This window comes from Temnothorax curvispinosus, unplaced genomic scaffold (genome assembly GCF_003070985.1).
Source record: "Temnothorax curvispinosus isolate PA1 unplaced genomic scaffold, ASM307098v1 QBEX01006738.1, whole genome shotgun sequence".
Lineage (NCBI taxonomy): Eukaryota > Metazoa > Arthropoda > Insecta > Hymenoptera > Formicidae > Temnothorax > Temnothorax curvispinosus.
Window position 1 is genome coordinate 341,997 of NW_020216518.1, and position 21,923 is coordinate 363,919.

A 21,923-nucleotide genomic window follows, 5' to 3' on the forward strand; every position below is an offset into this window, starting at 1 on the left:
GTGCTGAAAAATAATCAGAGCGTTGATTCTCGTAAATGGCATGATGTAACGTGGATTACGAGATTATCATTGAAATTAGAAAAAGAAAACAGAGCATCGCGCGCATGTAAAGCGTATTCACCGATGGCGCAGATTATAAATGAAAGTGATACTTAACTAACTCGCTGAGCGAAACGCCGTTACAGATTGCCAATATAAAATTCAATATCGTCATTACGGATTTCGCTAATGGTAAAGGTGCTTACTTTCTTTTCATAATAGTTACGTAAGATCGATCGATCTATTTACGTAACGCTGATGGCCTCCGTAGCTGGCCGTTGAGAAATGTTACCATCAAGGAAGTAAGATTACGGAAATTGCGCTCTCTTTCCGTTCGCATAGCTGGCTTCCCCTTACTCGAGAGAAACCGTGCAATCTCTATACGCGCGTTCCTATATACTCTCGAATATGATTTGCCCGAGGCAAATATTCGATATTATTTCTTCTAGCAACCTTGACTGTGGCATGATCTACCTTGTACGTCGGGTAAAGAAACCTGACCGGTATGCTAAACAAACATCTGACTTTACCTTTAGAATATAATGTCTGCATATGATTTATGCAACTGTGCGCTTAATATTGACCTCTTGAACGTGACTTTATATTATAATTGCTCAATTCGCGAATAAATTATGTTTTAATATAAGTAAAATAAAAATTTGTTTTACTATAATTGAATAATTTTAATATAATTAAAATAGCGATTAAACGTAACAACAATGTGATAAAATTAAAAAGCGAGCACTCGAAGATCTTTAAATCTATCAATCGTTTTTAAGTGCGTATCTATCGTGTAGTAGTCTCCTATAATTAAACGAGTATGTAAAAAAATAACAAGTATAATTTCATGCACTTAAGTATTCCCCGATATTCGACTGTGTAATCCTTAAGTAGATAATAAGCTTCCTCGTACACCTGACTTGTGTGTGGACCCGTAACAGTCATAATAACTGGTTGAGATACTTTCACATGTCGCCTAGTAACATTGTAACATGTTCCGCCTAGTTTCACAGGAAGTGGCTAAGAATCGGTTTATACCGTAGCAGTTATGATAACTCGCAATATCTTCGCAAGTGCATTACGTAAGAAAATTCAACAAGCCGGTTTCATAGACGTTTAAATTGATAATTTATTTCTTGTCGCCATGATTGCGCAATGCGCTTAAAACCGTAGAGACAAACAAGTAGTTAAGAATAAACATGATACACTCAGAAAAATCATTTTCACTTGCCGTAGAATAAAGCTCAACTTCAAACAAATACTCTCATGCAAACGCAAAGGATAAAAGGTAACGCTTGGTTTTTATAAAACGTCGAGTTAATAATTTAATGTTTATTCTGCTAAGACAGCACAGTGTAAAAAAAGAAACATAATCATTATATACAAGAGTATCGTTAATATCGATTGACGTCAGACTATCGTCAATGATGCAGGTCGAAGCTGATTTCATGACCGCCACCGAATCCGCCGCCGTAGCCGCCGCCGAAGCCACCTCCGCCGAAACCGCCTCCATGACCGTGCTCGTGCACAAGGACTGGATATGATTCCTTAACGACGACCGGAACTTTGACTGGGTAGGGCACTTCCTTGTGCACGGGGTACGGTACTTTATAAGGTACGCTATAGGGAACAGGCACCTTCACGGGCACCTTAACGGGCACCTTGACGGGTACTGGGACCGGTTTCTCCACGGGAACGTGTACAGTCTTTTCTACCGGGACTGGATAAGGCTTTGGTACGTGGTACGGTACCGGATTGTCCACTGGAACCTTCACCGGGACGTGTACAGGTACTGGTACATTTCTCTCGACGGTGTAGGGCACCGGAACTGGCACTGAGACCTCGCGATGGATCGTGATGCCGGAGATTCGTCCACCGTCGCCACCGCCGCCGCCGCCGCCTCCTCCAAGACCGCCACCAAATCCTCCGCCGAAATCACCACCGCCGAGGCCACCGAAATCGTGCCCACCAAAACCACCGCCGCCACCAAAGCCACCGCCATGACCCAGACTCAGTTCCAGTCCGCGCTTGCTCTTGGCATCCTTTGAGTCGGCGGCCCCTTTGCTGTCGGACTTCTTGGTCTCAGTGGCCAGAGCCACCGTCGCCACAAGGGCGAGGAGCACGAGGATCTGTGAATAAACGTGTGTTAATTGCGGTCCTTCATGGTCAAGGCTTAGATTAGCTTGGTTAACTTGGGAAGCTTTGAAGGTCTCGCTAAAGTTAATAAAAATTTTACGCATGTTATTTAACAGACGATTTGACAACACAAGAAATGCAAATAAAGGGAATGAGACGCAATACATAGCAAAGTTCTATGATAGTCTGTTATGAACATCAAACATTGACAAACTTTGCGAGATACAAGCGTAATTTGTGTAAAATATCTAATTGTATTCTAAATTGTAAATTTATTGAGATTTCACTCGTGTAAAAAACAAGAAATCACACTATAATCTCTACGATTCTAACACCATGATCTCACACTGCCAATACTAAATCCCGACGCGTTCATACATCGCGCATAATTCCGTGCATAATCCTCTCCGCCGCGCGAGACCCTAAAGATACCCTTGCCAGTGCCCTATGTACGCGCCGCTGTGCCAGCAGCGCAAGCTCACCTGCGAAGTGCTCATAGTAGCCTTCGGGAGTGCACACTGAAGTTGCATCGTACCAATCAGCGGCATATATACCGGCACTTTCGCCGTGCTCGCTGGCCCACTCCCCGGAAAATCGCTCGTCCAACGCCGGAACGCCGGCTTTAAGGTGGACCGATTGTGCCGCCATCCCGCACAAAACCGTTCGGCATTAAGCCGTTTTCCCACGGGCTACCCGTCCGGGTGAGGTTGATTACTGATGCCCGGATACGAGCCGCGTAACGTCGCCGCCCCGTCAATTCCAACCAGCTTCAATCGCTATCTCCTCACCAAGGAAGAGCCGCGATTCAAGACTCCGGAATTGATCCGGACTCTTTCCCGTGCTTGGTCCTAATCCGCACACTTTCTTTCTTTCTTTCACTTCAACATTAGAAACGTTATGGGCATGCTAGACTTGTTCATTTTTTTGTTTGCGCCTCGCGTAAATTTTATCGGACATAATAACAATCGTAGCTCTCAACGCATTACGCAATGTACACCGCTATTCGCCATAGACAGAGACAATTAGGAAATTCTTGGATGACAAGAACCGATAAGTAATATGTAAGTTGGTGTACAATTACCAAGTGTGACTCGTACGAGCCAAAATATAATTTTAAAAAATTGTTCAAAATATTAATATAGGTATTATTTGTTTTAAATATATTATTTGTTTAAAATATTTGGTACAATATTATTATTATTGCGAAAGTCTCAAGGAAACTGTAATAGACATAACAGGTTCCAATAGCCATGCTTTCGCCCGAGAAATAAGTGGATGTAATATGATGGAGGACGTTCGAATTAATCTGACAGCGCGCAATTGACTACAATCTTAAATTTAGTTCTACGATCTCGGCGGCCGTTCGCGCGTATGCAGACTTTCGAGAAACATTTTATTGGCACTCATAGAGTGCCGTTCGAGACATAACTCCTTTTGATACACTCAGGCAATATTCATCAGGCAATTAACTGCTGTGACTTGAAAGAAACTTTTTGATATTGCATAGTTTTCGTGAAAATTAAGCTGCGTTATACCACTTGGAAGAACGAAACTTACGTTCGCGTGCAGAAATCGAAATCTTCCTCAATTAATCTACGACCGACTTTACGAGCAAGCTCGATTTCGACGACTTGCGCCGTAAATCTAAGAAGATTCATAAGCGTGACAAAATCCATAGTGTGAAACGACGTACGTACAAAACGGTGCAACGATTCGACTTTCTCCGTGTGACAAGCGCGTTATATATCCCGGCACCATGCTCAATGGTTATTTAATTAAAAAATAAATTCGCAATACACGAAGGAAGTTGCAAAAAAAATTACAACGCCTAACAATAATGCGCGGTCGATGATACACACATTTATAACTATGGAAGAGACGACGCGAAAATTTGTATTTCAACACACTATGGCACAATCAACGCGCTATTGTTGTTTTTTCTCTCAATCACTTTCGCCAAGTTTTACATTCTAGTATTTTTTAAGTAATCGAAGGTCTAAACCGGCAATCAACCGCGTCGTTCGTAACGTAACGCCTGAATCACCTGATGTCGAAATGAAGGCAATGTTTTTTTTCATTTTCCTGACACTATATGCTTTGATTTTAATATACAATTATCAGATCTTATAAAGACATACACCACCGCTTTAAGTCATTGACGCAGTAACTTTTTATTAAAACTACTTTCATAATCGATTCATGGATACTTTGGCATTAAACGTAACTTTTACTTGTATCATTCTCAAGTGACATTTTATTGGCAACTAGGTGAACCAATGTAATTCTAGGTAAACATGTTCTGATGACATCTTTGCAAAAGGTCTCACTTACAGATGATATTTTATTCGAAGATGATTAGTACGCAAGAAATACGCAATTATGGCGTTTCGTTTAATATACTGATCGTATAATTATTATGCTAGATATGATATGCATATCAAATAAATATTTACATTTCGCATAGACCATCGCAAAGTTTCAATACACTGCGAGCATTTGCATTATTCAGTAAATAGTCGTATTAATCATTTAATGCATTGGTCACAGATTTCGTTTAATGAAGATACGCTTATTACAAATTCATTTAACCGATCGAGTTAAACTTTTATTTAATATGCTGAACTCTCTCGACTGAAACACACGTGATAATTGAACCTATATTGCATATGATATATTGTGTGTGATGTGATAATGTTCACTTCTTTCTAATTAATTATTAAAATTATAGTCTATTTTATATGCCATTACGCTTCGCTTGCTTGCATCATTAATTGAATTTCCTCTTTTCTAAGCTGCTATAACTTATTAACGAAATAATTATTTTAAAAAAGAATATATCTACGATAATATCTTCAATGCGCAATTCGCGTATTTTTGAACATTCTAGTTTAAGAAATAAAAATAAAATACGAGTGAAAGAGAGAGTCGAATATCAGTTTCTTATTCAACCGTTTCTTTATTGGCAGCCCAATAAAGCATTTTATATTCAGTACAATCCTTTTAGATTAGCCTACTTATAATTTCACTTATAAGCGTCCATGACTTACGCAACAAGCAGTTTTTGCCACCGATACCTACGTTCTTTTTAAATGGCCAGCTTGTATTTTAATGATTAAACTGCGTCTTATCTTATTTCTAGGAGTAATACGTAAACACTTCTATTTGTGCGTAATTTAATAATAAAAAAAATTGCAAAATTTTGCAATATTCCAAAGATTGGTAAATATTCATGAAATTAACCATGCGTAAAGTATATTTGCTTACTAATCGCGTTACCGAAACACGCACAGTGAAAAAAAATAAATCAAATACAAGCAAATGTCAAAATTCGTGAACCTACAATCACCGTTAGACACGCCAGACGTGTATCAAAATATCCATACCTTCGAAGAGACTAAAACCTCGAGACCAGAAAACTGAAATTCTCTTTTATCTCTTATCTTAGAGAGATGAAAGAGAATTGCACAAATTATGTTTGTGTTCGATGGGCGATGGAAGTTGGAAGGGCGTAACTATAGAAAACGGCTTGATAAACACCTTGAGCGAGAACATCTATCCATATATTCATGAGAGCCGCGGTCTGGTCGACTCCAAAGCCTTTCCCATTATTGCATAAGGTTACGCTTGCGGTCGGTGAAGCAGAAATGCAGACTACGCGAAAATCCCGCTGCCGACGACGTCCGCCCGCACTGCCGTCTCGTAACGCGCGAGAATCCACTGGTGCACTTAGGGCGCATTTATACGCCACCGTTGCCACCCTCTCTGCGGTCTAAAGTTCAAGCAACTCAAACTTCGAGAAAAAAAAATTTTGCGGAGATAAGGGTCGCCAATTGAAAGTTCGCGTCACGGTTTCTCAAGAATGGCTTCGGAGATGGCTTCCCGCAAAATCAATTTGCGTTTACGTGGACGAGACCACCACTTGAAAAAATACCACGTTGATTAAATTAATGACGTTGTCTCTACGATTCTAATGAACTTTGGCAGGGGAAAGGTACATCAGATGCAGACATTTAAGTTGACATTAGACACAGGTGCAAAGTATTAAATCTGCATATGGCGCACATAAGCTCGGTTTTGCGTCACGTATGAGATCAAAAGCGGTTTTAGCGGTTTTGTGAAAAAGCTTTCTAAGCGAGATTTGTAGGGAGGAAGTACGCGATGTGTCAAAATTTATATAATTGCGGCCTCATATCGGGAGATTGGTAGAAAGTGTACGATCACCGGGATCGCCACCTTCAATATGCGAGCACGTATCGTTTGCATTATATCCGGCAAACATAATCAGCCAGCTTACTTCACGAAGTTCCGTATACGTAATGTTACTACAATCGTTCGAACAGAAAAGAAAAAAAAACAGGCTGAAGTTTTCACTGCGATAGATTTAATCTGGTATTCACATATAGCGAGTAGCTAGGCTATCAACAGTTTCCTGACGTTATTCTTGCTGCAGGAAGACTTTCGAGCAAATAACTTCGCAATTAAAATCGCGGGCTCGCTACATGTAATTCAGAACATATAATAACATTTTGCGCAAAGCCACTTATGACACAATAAGTGCACAGAGAAGTTTAACCTGGGAAAGAACTAACTTTAGCGTTACGTACGTTACGCATACCATGCATCGCGACGAACAAGAACGTCTGCAATAACCACATAAAAGTTATACCTGTCGTGATAGGATTGTTTCAATCGCACATTGTTCAATATTAACATATCAAATCTACATATTATTTTCAAATGTAACATTTTATATTACGTTACTACTATAAATGTTGTATATGTATTTAGTAATGTAATTAGTGCCTACATAACACTGATTTATTAATATAAATGTTATGAATAAATAGCATTAATTTATTAAATAATATATGTTATGCAGACATGCAATATACATTGAAATAAGTTCACAGCAATCGGTAATTTTCGATCGATTTATACGGGTCAGTCGCTGCTGCTCGATAAAAACATATATAGCCGGTTTAGAGTAGAAATAACCGTGGAAAATTAGCCATCTCGGTACCAGCGCGTGTCATTAGTTTTGAATTCAATGAATTAGACTTGCGGCTTCAGAAATTAATGGCTAGTCGTCACGCGCGCTCGCGCAATTGTCGATTAGCCAGGAGCGATGTTTCAGCTAATTAACGCTCACCACTACGTGGCATTCTATGGCAAAATTTTTTTCATTATCACTAAATGCTCAACGTACAATAAATACCTTCCAAAAGAACTTTTCGAGTATAATTTTCATTTACATTAAAGAAAATAGTTTTCAATAAGTCGCTACCGAGGCAACTCTTATAAGAAACCTCGAAAGAAAGCTGATGTTTCCGATGCGCCCGAAATCATCAATTGTCAGATTTCGAGATCGTGTCGAAAAACAGCACCGCGAGCAGATTGCGGTCTCTAGTGAATCACTATAAATTCATCGAAAACGATTTAATCCCCGGGTATAGGTCAAGTGGAAACTATCGTATACATCGCCCCCTCGATTTTCGCTGCGGTTCGATCGACGGTCAATCAAGAGGGAGGGAACACTCGGCCTCTCTCGAAACATGCTCCTATCCGGCTAGAAGTCAAATCAATATTTTCGGATTCAAATATGGAAATCCAAATTCAGATGTATGGAAATTTATTCGTAGCGATAACCCTGATAAACCATGGATACGCGAGTATTCTAATACCCTTCGAACCGAGATCGAGGTACAAAGTCATTCCGAGATTAACTGTGCCCGTGGGAACTACGTGTGATAAACCAAAAATCGCCATTATACATTGAGCGAAACCAGGTTTCTACGTTTCACAGCGAAAAACCATTTCCGGTATGCAAGAATTTTATCCGATCGCGTTAACGAGTTCCAACAACTTCTTATTAAAGCGACGACAGTAGCGGCCAACGTCTTCAAATCATTCTCTTTAATTTCACGGTTGGTGCCGACGGCTATCTTCTTCTTGGCGTCAAATGTCGCGGCATACGAAACTGTAGAAAAGAGATAATACGTTGAACATGCTATGACTATGGAAATGAGGCGAGTATATTAAATTCGAACAAGTTGAGACTGAATGCAAATGTTTCAACGCATTCATATATCCGTACGGTAAGAAGAGGAAAAAGAAACAAGTAAGAAAGAACACTTCCATGTTGTCGAAAAATTTCAATTCTCTCTTCCCGCATTAATTAAGCTTTTAATATTTATGAAGCTCCCCGAAGCACAGAATACAGAAGAGTATCAATCAAAGTACATTAATGAAAAATCAATGTGTAATATTGTTTATCGCTGTAGTTTATTTTAATGTGTGTTTTGTAATCAATATCTTTATAATGCGTAATTACAAAATAAATTGATAGTGAAGTTACTAATTAAAATATAAAGAATTACGTAAACAGTTTTTTTTCTCATAAAGAAAATATGTAAAAAATAGCTAAATATTTTACGTATCAAGCATATTTTTATAAAGTATTAAAATGTTCTATGAAAAAGTAATATATTACGTACCTACATTAATAAAATACAATAAACTTCATTTTATAAATAATGTTTCAAATTTGATAAAAGTAGAGAAAATATGACTATTAAAATAAAAATAAATTTGATAATAATTAAAAGATTTTATCTGTGGATGATTTAGGTATATTTATCTTTGTTTACTCATATGCATTTGCCATCGACGAGCAAAGTTTACGCAAGAAATTTACGCAAACGTAAAATCTTTTTCGATTTTTGTTACAGAAACGCGTTTCTGTTTCGAATTAAACGAACTCGAAAACGCGGCGAGACGGTTAAGAAAAAAAAATAAAGAGAAAACAGACGCGAAGACAAAGGAAGACGAAGAAAAGCGTCGTCCACCGGCGCGTTGTCTTCCTTTCCTCCTAACTTCCTACCCGCCGACAATTTCATCGGCACGCTCGAGTTGCCCAGCGGACACACCGTTGCGTCCCCTATAAAAGCGAGGGTAGACCATGACGGTACCAGTGTGCTCACTGCCGACCAACATGAACAGCACCGACAAGCTAAAAGTGAGTAGCTCCAATAAGATAGCCGCTCGAATCGCTTGTAGAAGTACGATCCGCACTTAGTACGAGTCTGCAATAGTCTGTTGTAGGCGCAGTCTCTCATTTCCAAGCGATAACCGGTTTTCCTAACAAATATGAATAGCCTTGAAGGCAAATTTTGACTTGCGAACTTCCATGTACCAATCTCGAAATCATTAAAGGTTCCGAAATTGAATATGTCGTTCCTTTTGAAACCATTATCAAAACATACACTGAGAAAAATTTTTTCTGCATTTTAGTAAATATTAGTTTGCATATATAACTGTAACTCCATTTATTAGAATAAAGAAAATTTACCTTTTTATCAGTATATTTTTCTCAGTGAATGCACATATATTAATAAAGAAAACATTTTTCTTTATTTTAGTAAATGGAGTCACAGTTGTATGCAACCTAATATTTACTAAAAAAATTTTTCTCAGTGTAGATCACATTTCCAAAAATTTCAGCAGTATTATACATTATAATTACAACTCTAAATTTATCTAACAATTCCGTTTTGTTTAAAAATTTTTCGATATCTAATTTTAAACATTTCTTTCAAATATTTTTCAAAATTTTAAAGTTTTTAAAAATACGATAAATACTCCTAATATCCAAACATTGCTTTTAAATAAATTGCGATTAAAAAATGTTAACGTTTATCGATATGTATTATCTAGTTAAATACTAATACCAATCTCGAACAAATTACCGTAATAATGCAATATGACATATGGTAAACATTCATTAGTTCCGCAAAACATTATCAAAGTAAATTGCAGTAAAGCTTATACAATCTCATACATGCTCCGTAAATCACACGACCACATTTATCGAACGATTTATAAAATCAAAGAGATTCATCGTTTCTTCGCTTCCGGCAGGTAATACTCCTATGCGGCCTAGTATTATCGGTCGTAGCCGAGGAGGCGAAAAAGACCGAGTCTAGCGCTAAGCCCAAGGATGAAAAGTCGAAGCGCGGATTGGAGCTGAGCCTAGGTGATCACGGTGGTTTCGGAGGCGGCCTGGGCGGTTTCGATGGCCATGATTTAGGCGGTGGATTCGGAGGCGGCCTGGGCGGTGGCGAAATAATCTCCACTGATCACATCAAGGCGGTGACAGTCACGAAGCACGTGCCAGTACCGCATCCCTATCCGGTGGAGGTCACGAAGCACGTGCCCTACACGGTGAAGGTGCCGGTCAAAGTGCCCGTCGACCGTCCCTATCCGGTCCACGTACCACAACCCTATCCCGTGGAGGTCACGAAGCACGTTCCATACACAGTGGAGAAGCCAGTGCCCTATCCGGTCAAAGTACCCGTGAAGGTGCCCGTGAAGGTCCCCTATCCAGTCAAGGTACCAGTCAAGGTCCCCGTCGAAGTGGCGAAACCAGTGCCCTATCCGGTCAAGGTACCTGTAGTCGTCAAAGAGGCTTATCCCGTGCTCGTTAAGGGTCACGACGACGGCGGTTTCGGCGGCGGTTTCGGCGGCGGTGACTTTGGCGGTGGATTTGGCGGCCACGATTTTGGCGGTCATGATTTCGGCGGATTTGGACATTGAGAAAATGAGCGCGAGAAGAAGCGAAGACTTTCATCGTCTTCCCTTTTGTTTGACGGCTCGCCCAAGAGACCAGGAGATCTATTCGAGGGATTGATCGTCGAAGGATCGAGGAGTTGACCGGCAAAAGCTGCCACATCGTTCTAATAGAAGTCAATGCGCAAATATTGTATTCTTCGCGATCCTATCCTCGAATTGTACTATACACCCCGTAAATGTAAAAATGAATAAAGTATTTTTTTTTACGTAACGATTGCATGCTTACGAAACACTGCTCGAATGATGTTGGGAGGGCTGAAGAGGAAGCAGCAGAGAGAGAGACGTATTAGCCGGACACGTTATGCGATTATGAGGAATTGCGAGGAAACTTTCACTCCTTGATATTACGCGAGTTGCACCAAGAAAGGTACACCTGTTTCACCATAAGAGGCATATATGTACCGCATAGAAAAAGCGTCTCTTGTAGGGATCGTTAAAGTAGACGGGCGGCCGGCGGAAGGGGAAAGCGTAAGACGTAAATGTCAGAGTGTGCAAAAAGCCCGGAATAAATATCTGCGAATATCCTCTCGCCTCTCTCCCTGGGAGATTAATCTTGCGGACACACTTTCGACACACGCATCACGCGCTATCGTGCGCGACGTATGCACGCCTTGCGCCACAAAGAATCGCCTGGCGCGACCAAGTCGTTAAGCCGTCAATTGCGTCGTTTGATTTTTCAGGGCTACACCGATCGTTCGGCGATCCATTCCTGGGACGCAGTGGGAAGTGTGTAAAAATCGGAAAGGGCTGTTGCCAAACAGTCGCGCGATTTCGAAACGCCATTTACGCGCAAACGCCTTTACGACATCTGTCCGATATTATCAAAATTTATGGTCAGATATATCGGTGTCTTAGATAGTTGCTTTTACATGCAAGTTTAGCCTAATTATGCGTAACGTGTTCCGAAATACGTGATTTTTTAACATCTATCACACATACCTACGCAAATATTTCTTATGTAAATTGATATGGAGGTAGTTAAATAAATGCTTTCAATATACGCATCAGAAGCAGCCTATCAATTGCAAAATATTAAGCCTATCATTTTATTTAATATCATATTTTGTCGATTAATCATGAACATGCTCGTGCTCCCGAGATATCTGAGAAATTCGCATAAATTATATACAAACGACGGTAAATCAACTGTGTTATAGACAATCTTGCGGTTTGTGCATTTCTCAACTTAATGGCTTGATCGGTAATCTAATTAGACAGTTCTATACGAGATATAACTAGATTATTCTGAACGTAATTGGCATCGTTGGAATTAATAGACTTCCTCGCATTCTTTTCCATAAAAGTTACCGTAGGCAAATAATGTTGCCGCTAGTTTCGCTTTTATATTTCCAGGTTTGTATCGTCTCCAAACTTTCCCGTACGATAGGTTGTGTCCATCTTACGCATATAGCTAAGATAACTTTGCGATAATAGAAGGTAGACCTAATTATCTCCTAATTACGGTTACAGACTGGTACGTCGACTATGCAAGTTCCTCCACCTACGTGCATCTTATGTACCATTATGTACATCTTGCGGCGGCATGATTCGTCCGGACGATAGTATGTCTCTCGTTAATACGCGGTTACATACCGCGTAAACCGAAACCGAGCCGGCTCGAGAGACACGAGCCACACGAGAGGTATTCAACGTCGCCGACATCGTCATCGCAGCTCGTTCTCGTTCTCGCGGCTCTCCTCCTTTTCCCCGGCGCTTTACTTTCATCGTCTCGATATCGTATGATCGGATAGAACGTCGTTTCACCACACCCTGAACTCATTTCCGCATGCTGAGTCCGCTTCCGCTGCACATACTAGGCTAGAAACTGAAAGCGACTGCAGACTGGCGCGACGGGCACACAAGCGATCTTAAAATCCAAGGAAGTTGGCTCCTGGGACGAGGGAGACCGTCACGCTTGCGTTACATATGCATCGAGAAATGCATCGCTCGTACGCCCAATGCAATTTGGCGAAATTATGAGTAGCAACGTCGGTACGCCTTTATTTATTTATTTATTTAGGTGCCGCAGGGAACGATACTTTCGTTATAGGTGAACTATACCATTATTACGGTCGCGAAAATCAATTTGGTCATGGGACAGCAACACGTTCAATATCACCTATATAATCGATTAGATAAACGTCAAACTGATAAACATCATTCTATCTGAGATGGTATAGACGTCAAGTGAAGCCTCGACTAAATTTATCTTCTTACGAGTGTGCAAAAGTGTTACACGCTGATCGAGACACGCACAGTCGGTCGATGAGCAAATCCCGAGTTATCTAACACGCTGCGTGCCAGGTAATCATAGTTAATAGCCTAGGAAGTTCGCGTAAAAGGGAAGAGAGATTTCTTCGATTAGTCGCGAATGTGCATACAGGAATAAACTGAGATGCACATGTTACGTTTATAAACATTCGGTATAGCCCCGAACGCAGGATTATATAATAAGTATATGCAAATGCATGGTGACTACGCTGTTTCGTTTAACTGTGATGCAATCCTCTTCAACAAGCGGCAGACCATTCAAGAAAAGCGCGCGATTGCTTTTTCTCGGAGATTGTAAAGGCTGTAATAGTAATCATAAAAACGTGGAGTTGCCTACCAACTATACAAAGATAAATGTACCGTTATTGAACACTGTTGCATTATTTTTTTATCTCTCAAAATATAAAAAACACTTGAAAAATTGTCTTATATTGACTTGCCCAACATTATTAACTTTTAATTACATTTCTTTCAAATGTGTCACTCAAGTAAAGCTATATGCGTGCGTCTTGACATCTTGTCTCAATTATGCAACATGCACTTTTTGCATTGTATTTTGAGGAACCGTGACTTATGTAAGCATCAATCTTGGTTACGAACGTCTCTTAAGAATTTGAAAAAAAAAAAAAACACATAATGAGGATGTTAAGATCGATGATATTAATTCTGAATTGTCAAATATAGTATTACGTCAAGACATTTCCCATAGACGTAACCCGAAGCACAATGCACATTTACGATGTAAATGCGGCGCGAAACTGCAATTTTACGTCGTGATTTTATGCGAGCGCGACCCCCGACTGTTTCTTTTTACGGATGTTCGTTACGTCGCAACCACGCCGTTAATAAGATTCCAGACGGCGATCTTATCGCGCTCAATTAGAGAAATCTCGTGGGCGGAGAAGCGACGCGGCTGAGTAAGGCAGAAAACGATGGTCGTTGCGCTCTATGCACTTTCGCGACTGTCATATTTCCTTATTCTTTCGCGAAAAGTGTATCGTAAACACGCGCCGATACTGCCATATATGATTGCAATTTGATAACACAAATATTAACACGCCTGTAAGTCTTATCTTAAAAAAAATCTCCTGATATATCAATTTCAAGATAAATTTATTGCTAATTTACAGCTAATGAGACAATAATGGTTTGACATATATCTCTAGAATCTAAAAAGTATATAGCATTTTTATAATGTCTAATTTTTAATAGAATTGCAAAAACATATTCTATCGAGGTGCAAAAGAAGTGCCAGTATCCTTTCTATCCGCGTATCTCGATAATCTCACTTGTTTGCACAAAGAATAAATGATCATCGACATAACGTTAATATTGATGTTATCAATAATGTAGAAAGTTTGCGTTTTACTGGTAAAACTATACTTTCGTAATAAGGTAACCAAAGTAAAAGTTTGTTACCTCAAAAAAAGAAATTCCAAGATATCGATCAAAGAAAACGTAATATCAAATATGTCTTTTCTTTCTATGATAATAAAACGAAAAAAACTGTTTCAATAGGGAGTTTTTGCAATACTGTCTTTCAGATACGGTTACGGTATCTGAAAAACGATATTGCAAAAACTTCCTAATAACAATTTAATTAGTACATGACGTTAACGGTATTAATAGATATTATTTGTTTCATTTACTACAGGATTGTTTTTCGATTACAATGTTAAATATATTTTCTTTGATCTTCTGGCTGTGTACGCACGTTCCATACAATACAAACGGAATAAAATTTGCAAAAAACGCAATTAATTAACATCGTTTTGTAATAATATTAATAGTCGATTATTTTTTCTTCCCATAAATTCACTTAATTAAATAATTATGCAATCATTAACATCATGCGTCTATGTGTGTATATTTATGCGTGTGTACATGTATATATAGAAATTCAATCACCCACACACACTTCATTTTTTTATTTTTTCTCTTAATTATTACCACAGGTGGCCTCTCATTTGAATATTTATCTCAAAGCAAACATCATATCCTCATGCATTTAAAGTGGAATACAGATATTCCTCCATTGTAAATCGTATAAAATGAATATAAAATCTCTACTCTGAAAAATCAGTAATAAAAAAAAACAGTTTAGTTTTTAACTCATAAATTATAATATTCCTTTCATAATTCTCTCTTTGCAATAAATGCAATAATTGTCTGTAAAAATAACCGATCTCAGTCTATTATTATAATTAGAAGTAATTGATCATGGCGAAATTGCACATTAATTCTTGTACGTGCGAAATGGTAATAAATCCGAGGTTAGCCGAGCGGCCAAGTAAATTGCCACACTATCGATCCGAAATACGGAGGTAATAACCCTAAAGAGTGAAAAGAGCGTATGGACCATAATAAATCGGTATAATTGGACGGTTCTAATTGGCCCGCAATTTAAGATAATCTACGATATTTTTGCATAGCCCTACCGAAGTTCTTAGTTGTAGTAAAATCTGCCAAATTGGCAGAGATGGGAACCTTTAATAAAATTTATAATCACCCAATTTATTACATATAAAAATAGAGATTTATTTGTATATTACCCACATTTATTTTATTACCCACATTACCCACATTTATCTTAAAAAAACATTTATCAAAAAATGTACTCACGTATGACTTTTTGTTTCACGTATTGCCATTTGTCTAAAAAATATCAGTGATAAGTTTTATCTCTGTATTCATTATACATAAATGTATAAATTTTTATCAATTGAAGTCAATATTATTAGAACAGAAATACCTATAACGTCATTAAAATAAATATGACAGAAAACCAATGCATTTATTCGATCAGGAGGTCTTGTGTGATACGAATTATCCTATAAACCATTGTAGTAAAAAAAAAACTGTTATTTTTTTTTTAACTGTGTATCTCTATACTCTATGTTTACGTGTGTATATATCCGTCTGTTTCTTTTAGCTGCACTGGCTGAACTAGACTGAACTGGTGCAATAAGTTGGAGTGAGACAAGTACATTATTTAGTTTCACTTTAACTTACGGCATCAGTGTGCACCAGTGCAGCTAAAAAAACAGACCCTATGTGTATATTACTGTTCAAATTATATATATATGCGTATACAATAAATAAACTTCATTACTTTAAATTTTAAAAATAATGAAAAGTATGCTATATTCAAAATTGATATACGGTGACTCACGAAGCTGATCAAATTGTATCATGTTACGACCGTTATTTGAAAATTCATGAACAAAGATATCTGTAGCAAGAGAGAGATATCTGTTTGCTTACTGATATGTCATGTTGATATTAAAAGACTGTTTTTGTAGATTGCCTTCTTCGAATCAGTTAGACTGTTAGATAATTATTGTATAGTCAATTTGATCAATATCGTGAATCACTTAATAATCTCTTTCTTCTTTCTCTTTTGAAAATCGGATCAAAATTGTTATTATATTCTTTGATTTAAAGCGGATTTATTATTTGGCGTAATTATAGAGATGTTTCAATATACTTCTTTCAGTTTATTAATAAAAACTAACACGCGCATTGCTTCCTTCTTGCTTACTTTAAGACCGATCAAACTTCTACTGTTAACCACAAGCCACAGCTTTATGTTCTCCCAACTTGACCATTTAATCTTAAACCGCAGAAAATGGTCGTATTGTCTGGAAGTTCTAGTCGGTCCGCGTGGTTTTTCCTAATTGCGCTGGTAACAATAATATATCGATCCGCGGGAGAGCCGTCGCAGCTGATAGGTAAGTAATATCGGACGGTACAAGTAGACTGAAATAATTCAACGAAGTTTTTACCTTAATTTCTTTTACGTAATATCTGAATGTAAATTCCCAGAATTCTTATAAACCGCGTCGCAAAAAGTGCGGTTAAATTTATCAAGTTTAACTTTCATCAAAGAAGAACGTCTATAGTAAACAGTATATTACGCGATTAAACAACCATGCAACAAAGAATTAAACTTACTTTATCGTCATTCAAAAATCCGTTGATAACGAAATAACATAAATAATTATTCATTTACATAATCTTTATTTTGACTTTCCTCAAATTTTTGGTACTTGAATTATTCGAGTAATAATCTTACTATATGATGCAAATGTAAATGTGATAACTCGCGTTTAATAATTATAAAGCAAAAAAGAAACTAAACAGCAGTAAAATAATGAAATTTATTGAATAAAAATATTGGAAAAGATCTATTTGTATCATCCATCACACAATCAATAATTAAATCGAGAATAAAAGAAAAAAAATCAATCGCGATATAAATGTCGCACGAGCTTATTATCGACGATAAAATGCGTTGACAATATTTCTCATTTCGTTATGTCGATTTCTGCTTCATTTATGTCATCGCGGAAAAGCTTTGAAATTCTAGGGAAGATCCGGAGGGCTGTGTACACGATGGTGTCGTAATATTATACGCCGTACAGCACGCTATTCGCAGTGCAGTAACCACGATTACGCATTACAACCGACTCTGTGCACTTCCTCGATCGTGTACAGGACCGCTTATGCATCACTACCGGCGCGGTGTAAAAGTGCATCGACTTTCGCGCGGACTACTTCTGCCGGCCGCCTCACGTGAGCGCGATTTTCCCGCGAGGCTTTTTGTTCCTCGTCTAGGATATAAACGCGAAGGAAATTGCGCCGTCACGACTCGGTTTCCCGTAACGTTAGCCACTTTGCCGTGTAATGTTGCACTTGGGGAGAATAGCGCGGTTTAAAATTACATCGCGATGCGCGCGATGATATGCAGATTAATACGTACGTTTCCGCAACCTCCCGCGTCGCGAAACAACGAGGGAGATCGCTTAAACTTGTTCAAAAGGTTTAATTAGAAGGTGTCACTCCTTAAGCGCACTTGACAGAAATTACAGCGCGCGCAAATTAAAAAAAATATATTCTTACGACGAATTCGTGCTTGTGCAACAAATCCCTTTCAAAATGCAATTACTTTCAAAGATCGATAAAGATCAGGAAGGAAAAGCATATTATTATGCTAAAATCGAATTTCAATACATAAAACAGTACGCTATCTTGATAATCAAATAACATATAAGGTTCGGCAATGCGGCAAATCATATATTATCTATAATACAATTTCTCTCTCTTGATCTTGCCTTTCACGCAATCATATAAAATCTCCCGTAGTGCCTACAGCGGCATTATGCAACATATTCTTTCGTAAATGCTTCTTTGCTATAGAAAAATGGAGCAACATGAAGTTAAAAATCATTCGTAACAAAATAAGGAGCAGATTGCTTATTATAAGTAATGAAAAAAAAAACAGCTTAATTCATTGAATTTGATTTGATAGTTGTAGGGTAGACCGAGGCAAGTCGGATTAATTTTTCTTTCTCGATAAAAAGGTAATAAAAGGAATAATTTTATTTAAACTACTTACTAGACTGATTTAGCAAACTATACACTATACACTATAAAAATCATTTAATTTGCATAAGTTTCAATTTATCTTTTCGTTACAAAATCACAAAATTGAGATCGTGATTTTACATTAGCGCCAAAATGTCTTCGTGCACTCGCGATCTCTACACTTCTATGATTCAATCGTCGACTGACACTAAATTATACGCAATACAGAGCTGTTGTCTATTATTTCCAGTGCGGGAGGGGGGGGGAATGTACGGAAGTAGCTGGCACAATAAAACAACTTGTTTGAAACAAAATATTAACGAAAACTGTCTCAAAGCTTATACTGATCCGATTCGCCTCAGTTTACCCTACATACATAAATCCTGTTGCAAATTGGAAAAGATGATTTACATCCGTTCGGAAATAAAACTTCACGATATGTAAGACGTAATTCCCGAGTTCAGTTTGCGACATCATGATAATTTCGTTTTAAATGCAATAACGTAAAAATAATGTTTCCGCTCAACCTTTCGCAACGTGACAAATAGCTGGAAGGTGAGGGCCGTCATAATTATCTTACCTTACCACAATCGCGACAAGTGATCAAAATTATATACAAAACGACCTTAGACGTATCTAATATGTACTATCGCACAAAATTCCTTTTTATATGACGTCAATATGAGCGGTTCCACACGAATAACTATAAAAATTGTTATTACGACCCGAATGTTTGTGTCTCAGTATGCAGTCAGCCGGATAGTTTCACGGTCCAAATAACTGAAAACGAACATGTTGTTTACGGCACCGAATTATTAATCAGGCACAACCCACACGTCGGAATTTTCTCTTATCCCGAAATAAAGCCAGTGAATGTTGTCTTCAACGAAACCGTCATAGAATTCAAAGGTAATTATTAATCTACTAAAAATCAATTTTTCTATAAAAAAATTTTGAAATATAATCTTTTTTTCGATTATTATATTGTCAGATAAACTGTGTTATTACCTTAATATATTACTGAATATTAATAAGTACCTTAATAACTACCTTAATTATGGTAAATATTGAAGCTTCCAATAGAAAACTGATGACAAAGCAGAAATTAATTCAGTTAACACATGTGTAAATTTCTAATTAAATTGATCAATTATATAATTAATTTAATACCAATTTTCACGTCTGCCAATATTATTCTGTTTTTATTTATCCTGCGATATCCAGGCTACATTAATTACAAAGGATTACATTTTTCAGGATATGTGTCACCTAAATATCCGGTGACTCAACAGTATATCTCATCCGAAAAACTTTCTTGGAATGCTAGTGGTATCATTTTAGGAATCGGTACGCTTCAAGTAAGTTTAACGCTCCATAATCGTTTAAATAACGACCGGAAGAAAATTGAGCGCGACTATTCGCTTTGTAAGATAATTATAGTTCGCCCGTCCGATAATTATTATCCTCGGCTTTCCATCGTTACAGAAACTAAGCAAAAAAGATTATGCAGTCCAAGACTGTCGCTTATTTTTACCGACGAATATCAAAGGCAGGTAAGACACGAAACTCTTTAAAAATTTTATTACGGAAATAAAATAAGATATTTCTCCGGGGAAAAATTTGCAAATTAGACTGATAAAGAAAAATTTATTTTAAAACGATTTAAAAAATATAATTTCATAAGATCTAATTATTGATAAACTTGTGCATAGAGCTGAATTTAGCATGAATCCAACAGACAATAAATTAAATTCTACATATAATATATAAAATCTATCAATAATTAGATTTTAGTTATAAAATCATATTTTTTTAGATATTTTAAATGTAGATAATTTTTACAATAATTTTTTCCTTAACATTTAATTGAAGTTAAGAGGCTGTCAAAGAATTAAAATTCATAAGATAAGTTAAGTTAATGGGCCATAGAGCCTAATGTATTAATGAAATTTCTTTATCAAATGGATATTCTCTTTTAGTACTAATCTACCAAAGGCTGTGGAAAAAACGATTATTTATTACGTTCAATCTTGTGCTCAAGAGCTTCCTTGTCAAAAAATAAGAGCATTAAAGGCAGAACAACTTCAGAATATCAGTAGATATGAAGCATATGGATACAATATACTTCATATTATTCGTCCTAACAACCTAACGGTTGCAGTAGTCCTATTAATTTTATTTTTATATTATATTTTATTCAAAAAAGAATATCTCGTCGTTTTTCTTTTTATGTTATCCGTAGTAATACGGCGTCGACCATATATTTTGAAAAAAGATGAAAATTCCAAAAGTGAGAAAATTCACTAAAGTATCTATGATTTCATTGATCGAAATCTAGTAAATCTATTCATTTTTGTAATTTTCACCTTTTTTCAAGATACATGGTGGACCCCCTCAATTTTGTTGAACGTTCCTATGGACATTCTTCTAAAAAAAGTGATAAATTATATTAAGCAGAATAAAAAATCCATAATTAAAATTCCTGGTGTAATAAAAACATATAACATAGTACTTGGAATGATAAAATGTCATTTCGAAACAGATAACGGAATTTTCGAGTGAGTACTATTATCTCATAATACAATCGAGAAAATTAATATTTTTTGCATAATATTTTTATTGAACACTACTTTCTGCAAGATAATTAATTTTTCAGAGATCTCTCGACATTAAAGAGAACGAAAGATGCAGTTATGTCTAACATAGGGCAAACACACATTATACAAACTAGCTTTGGACTTTCCATGGCTAAGTTTAAGTATGATTATTACAAGGTAAAAATATTAGACATAAAAGATTCATTTTTTTCCTAAATTATAATATTTGCCTTGATATACAGCTTGAAATTGGACCAACCACGATCAGTGGCAATATCCTCGGAACTGTCGATGGATTAGCAATGACAGCAAGACTAGTCATTAATTATGACAAAACGTGCGGCGTAAATTTGGAGTACGTCAAAGTGGAATTTGGCAAAATCAACCTAGAAATGACTGGTTTAGGTCCACTCAATAGTTTAGCATCCACAATATTTACTTGGTTGACAGAAAAGTGGCAAGACAAAATTGTTAAAAATATTGAAATTAATGTTAAAAATATTGCTGAAGAACAATTAACTGAATTTATTTATAAAACTTGTAATAATGAAGATATAAAATATTTCTTTGAATTATAATCATGCAAACCTTAAATTAAAACAAACATTAGATGAGTATGCGATAAGCATGCATGAATTTGAAAAAAGGCCTGTGGTACACAAGTTAAAATTACAATATTAGCTGTACTTTTATTTTTTCTTTAAATAGGAATCATTAATATGTCAAGAATTTTTACAAAATGTCAACACTTCTTAATAAATGATGATTTCTACTGTATTATATAGCAAAGTAAATGTGTAATAAATCCAAAATTTCCCATAGTTCAAATTTTTTTCTATTATATATATTCTCACCATTTTATATTATATTATATATATATATATA

At 36.9% G+C, this 21,923-nt stretch overlaps 3 protein-coding genes across 3 annotated transcripts; 2 read left to right on the forward strand and 1 right to left on the reverse strand.

Annotated features, from left to right (window-relative positions):
• Positions 1–1,356: 1,356 nt before the first annotated feature.
• LOC112456316 (WAS/WASL-interacting protein family member 1-like) lies at positions 1,357–2,897 on the reverse strand. Its single transcript, XM_025018770.1, has 2 exons — positions 2,658–2,897; positions 1,357–2,168 (listed from the first exon to the last, which is right to left on the reverse strand). The coding sequence occupies exons 1-2, from the start codon at positions 2,721–2,723 to the stop codon at positions 1,461–1,463; spliced, it is 774 nt and encodes a 257-aa protein (XP_024874538.1). The 5' UTR covers positions 2,724–2,897; the 3' UTR covers positions 1,357–1,460.
• Positions 2,898–9,102: 6,205 nt separating this feature from the next.
• On the forward strand, positions 9,103–11,008 carry LOC112456321 (probable H/ACA ribonucleoprotein complex subunit 1). The gene is made up of 2 exons (XM_025018778.1): positions 9,103–9,190; positions 10,093–11,008. The coding sequence occupies exons 1-2, from the start codon at positions 9,134–9,136 to the stop codon at positions 10,765–10,767; spliced, it is 732 nt and encodes a 243-aa protein (XP_024874546.1). The 5' UTR covers positions 9,103–9,133; the 3' UTR covers positions 10,768–11,008.
• Positions 11,009–13,000: 1,992 nt separating this feature from the next.
• Positions 13,001–21,815, forward strand: LOC112456324. Its single transcript, XM_025018783.1, has 9 exons — positions 13,001–13,107; positions 16,700–16,805; positions 19,186–19,350; positions 19,699–19,799; positions 19,927–19,994; positions 20,421–20,731; positions 20,819–20,999; positions 21,098–21,215; positions 21,281–21,815. Exons 2-9 carry the CDS (start codon positions 16,703–16,705, stop codon positions 21,614–21,616), a joined length of 1,383 nt encoding a protein of 460 aa, XP_024874551.1. The 5' UTR covers positions 13,001–13,107; positions 16,700–16,702; the 3' UTR covers positions 21,617–21,815.
• Positions 21,816–21,923: the final 108 nt, after the last annotated feature.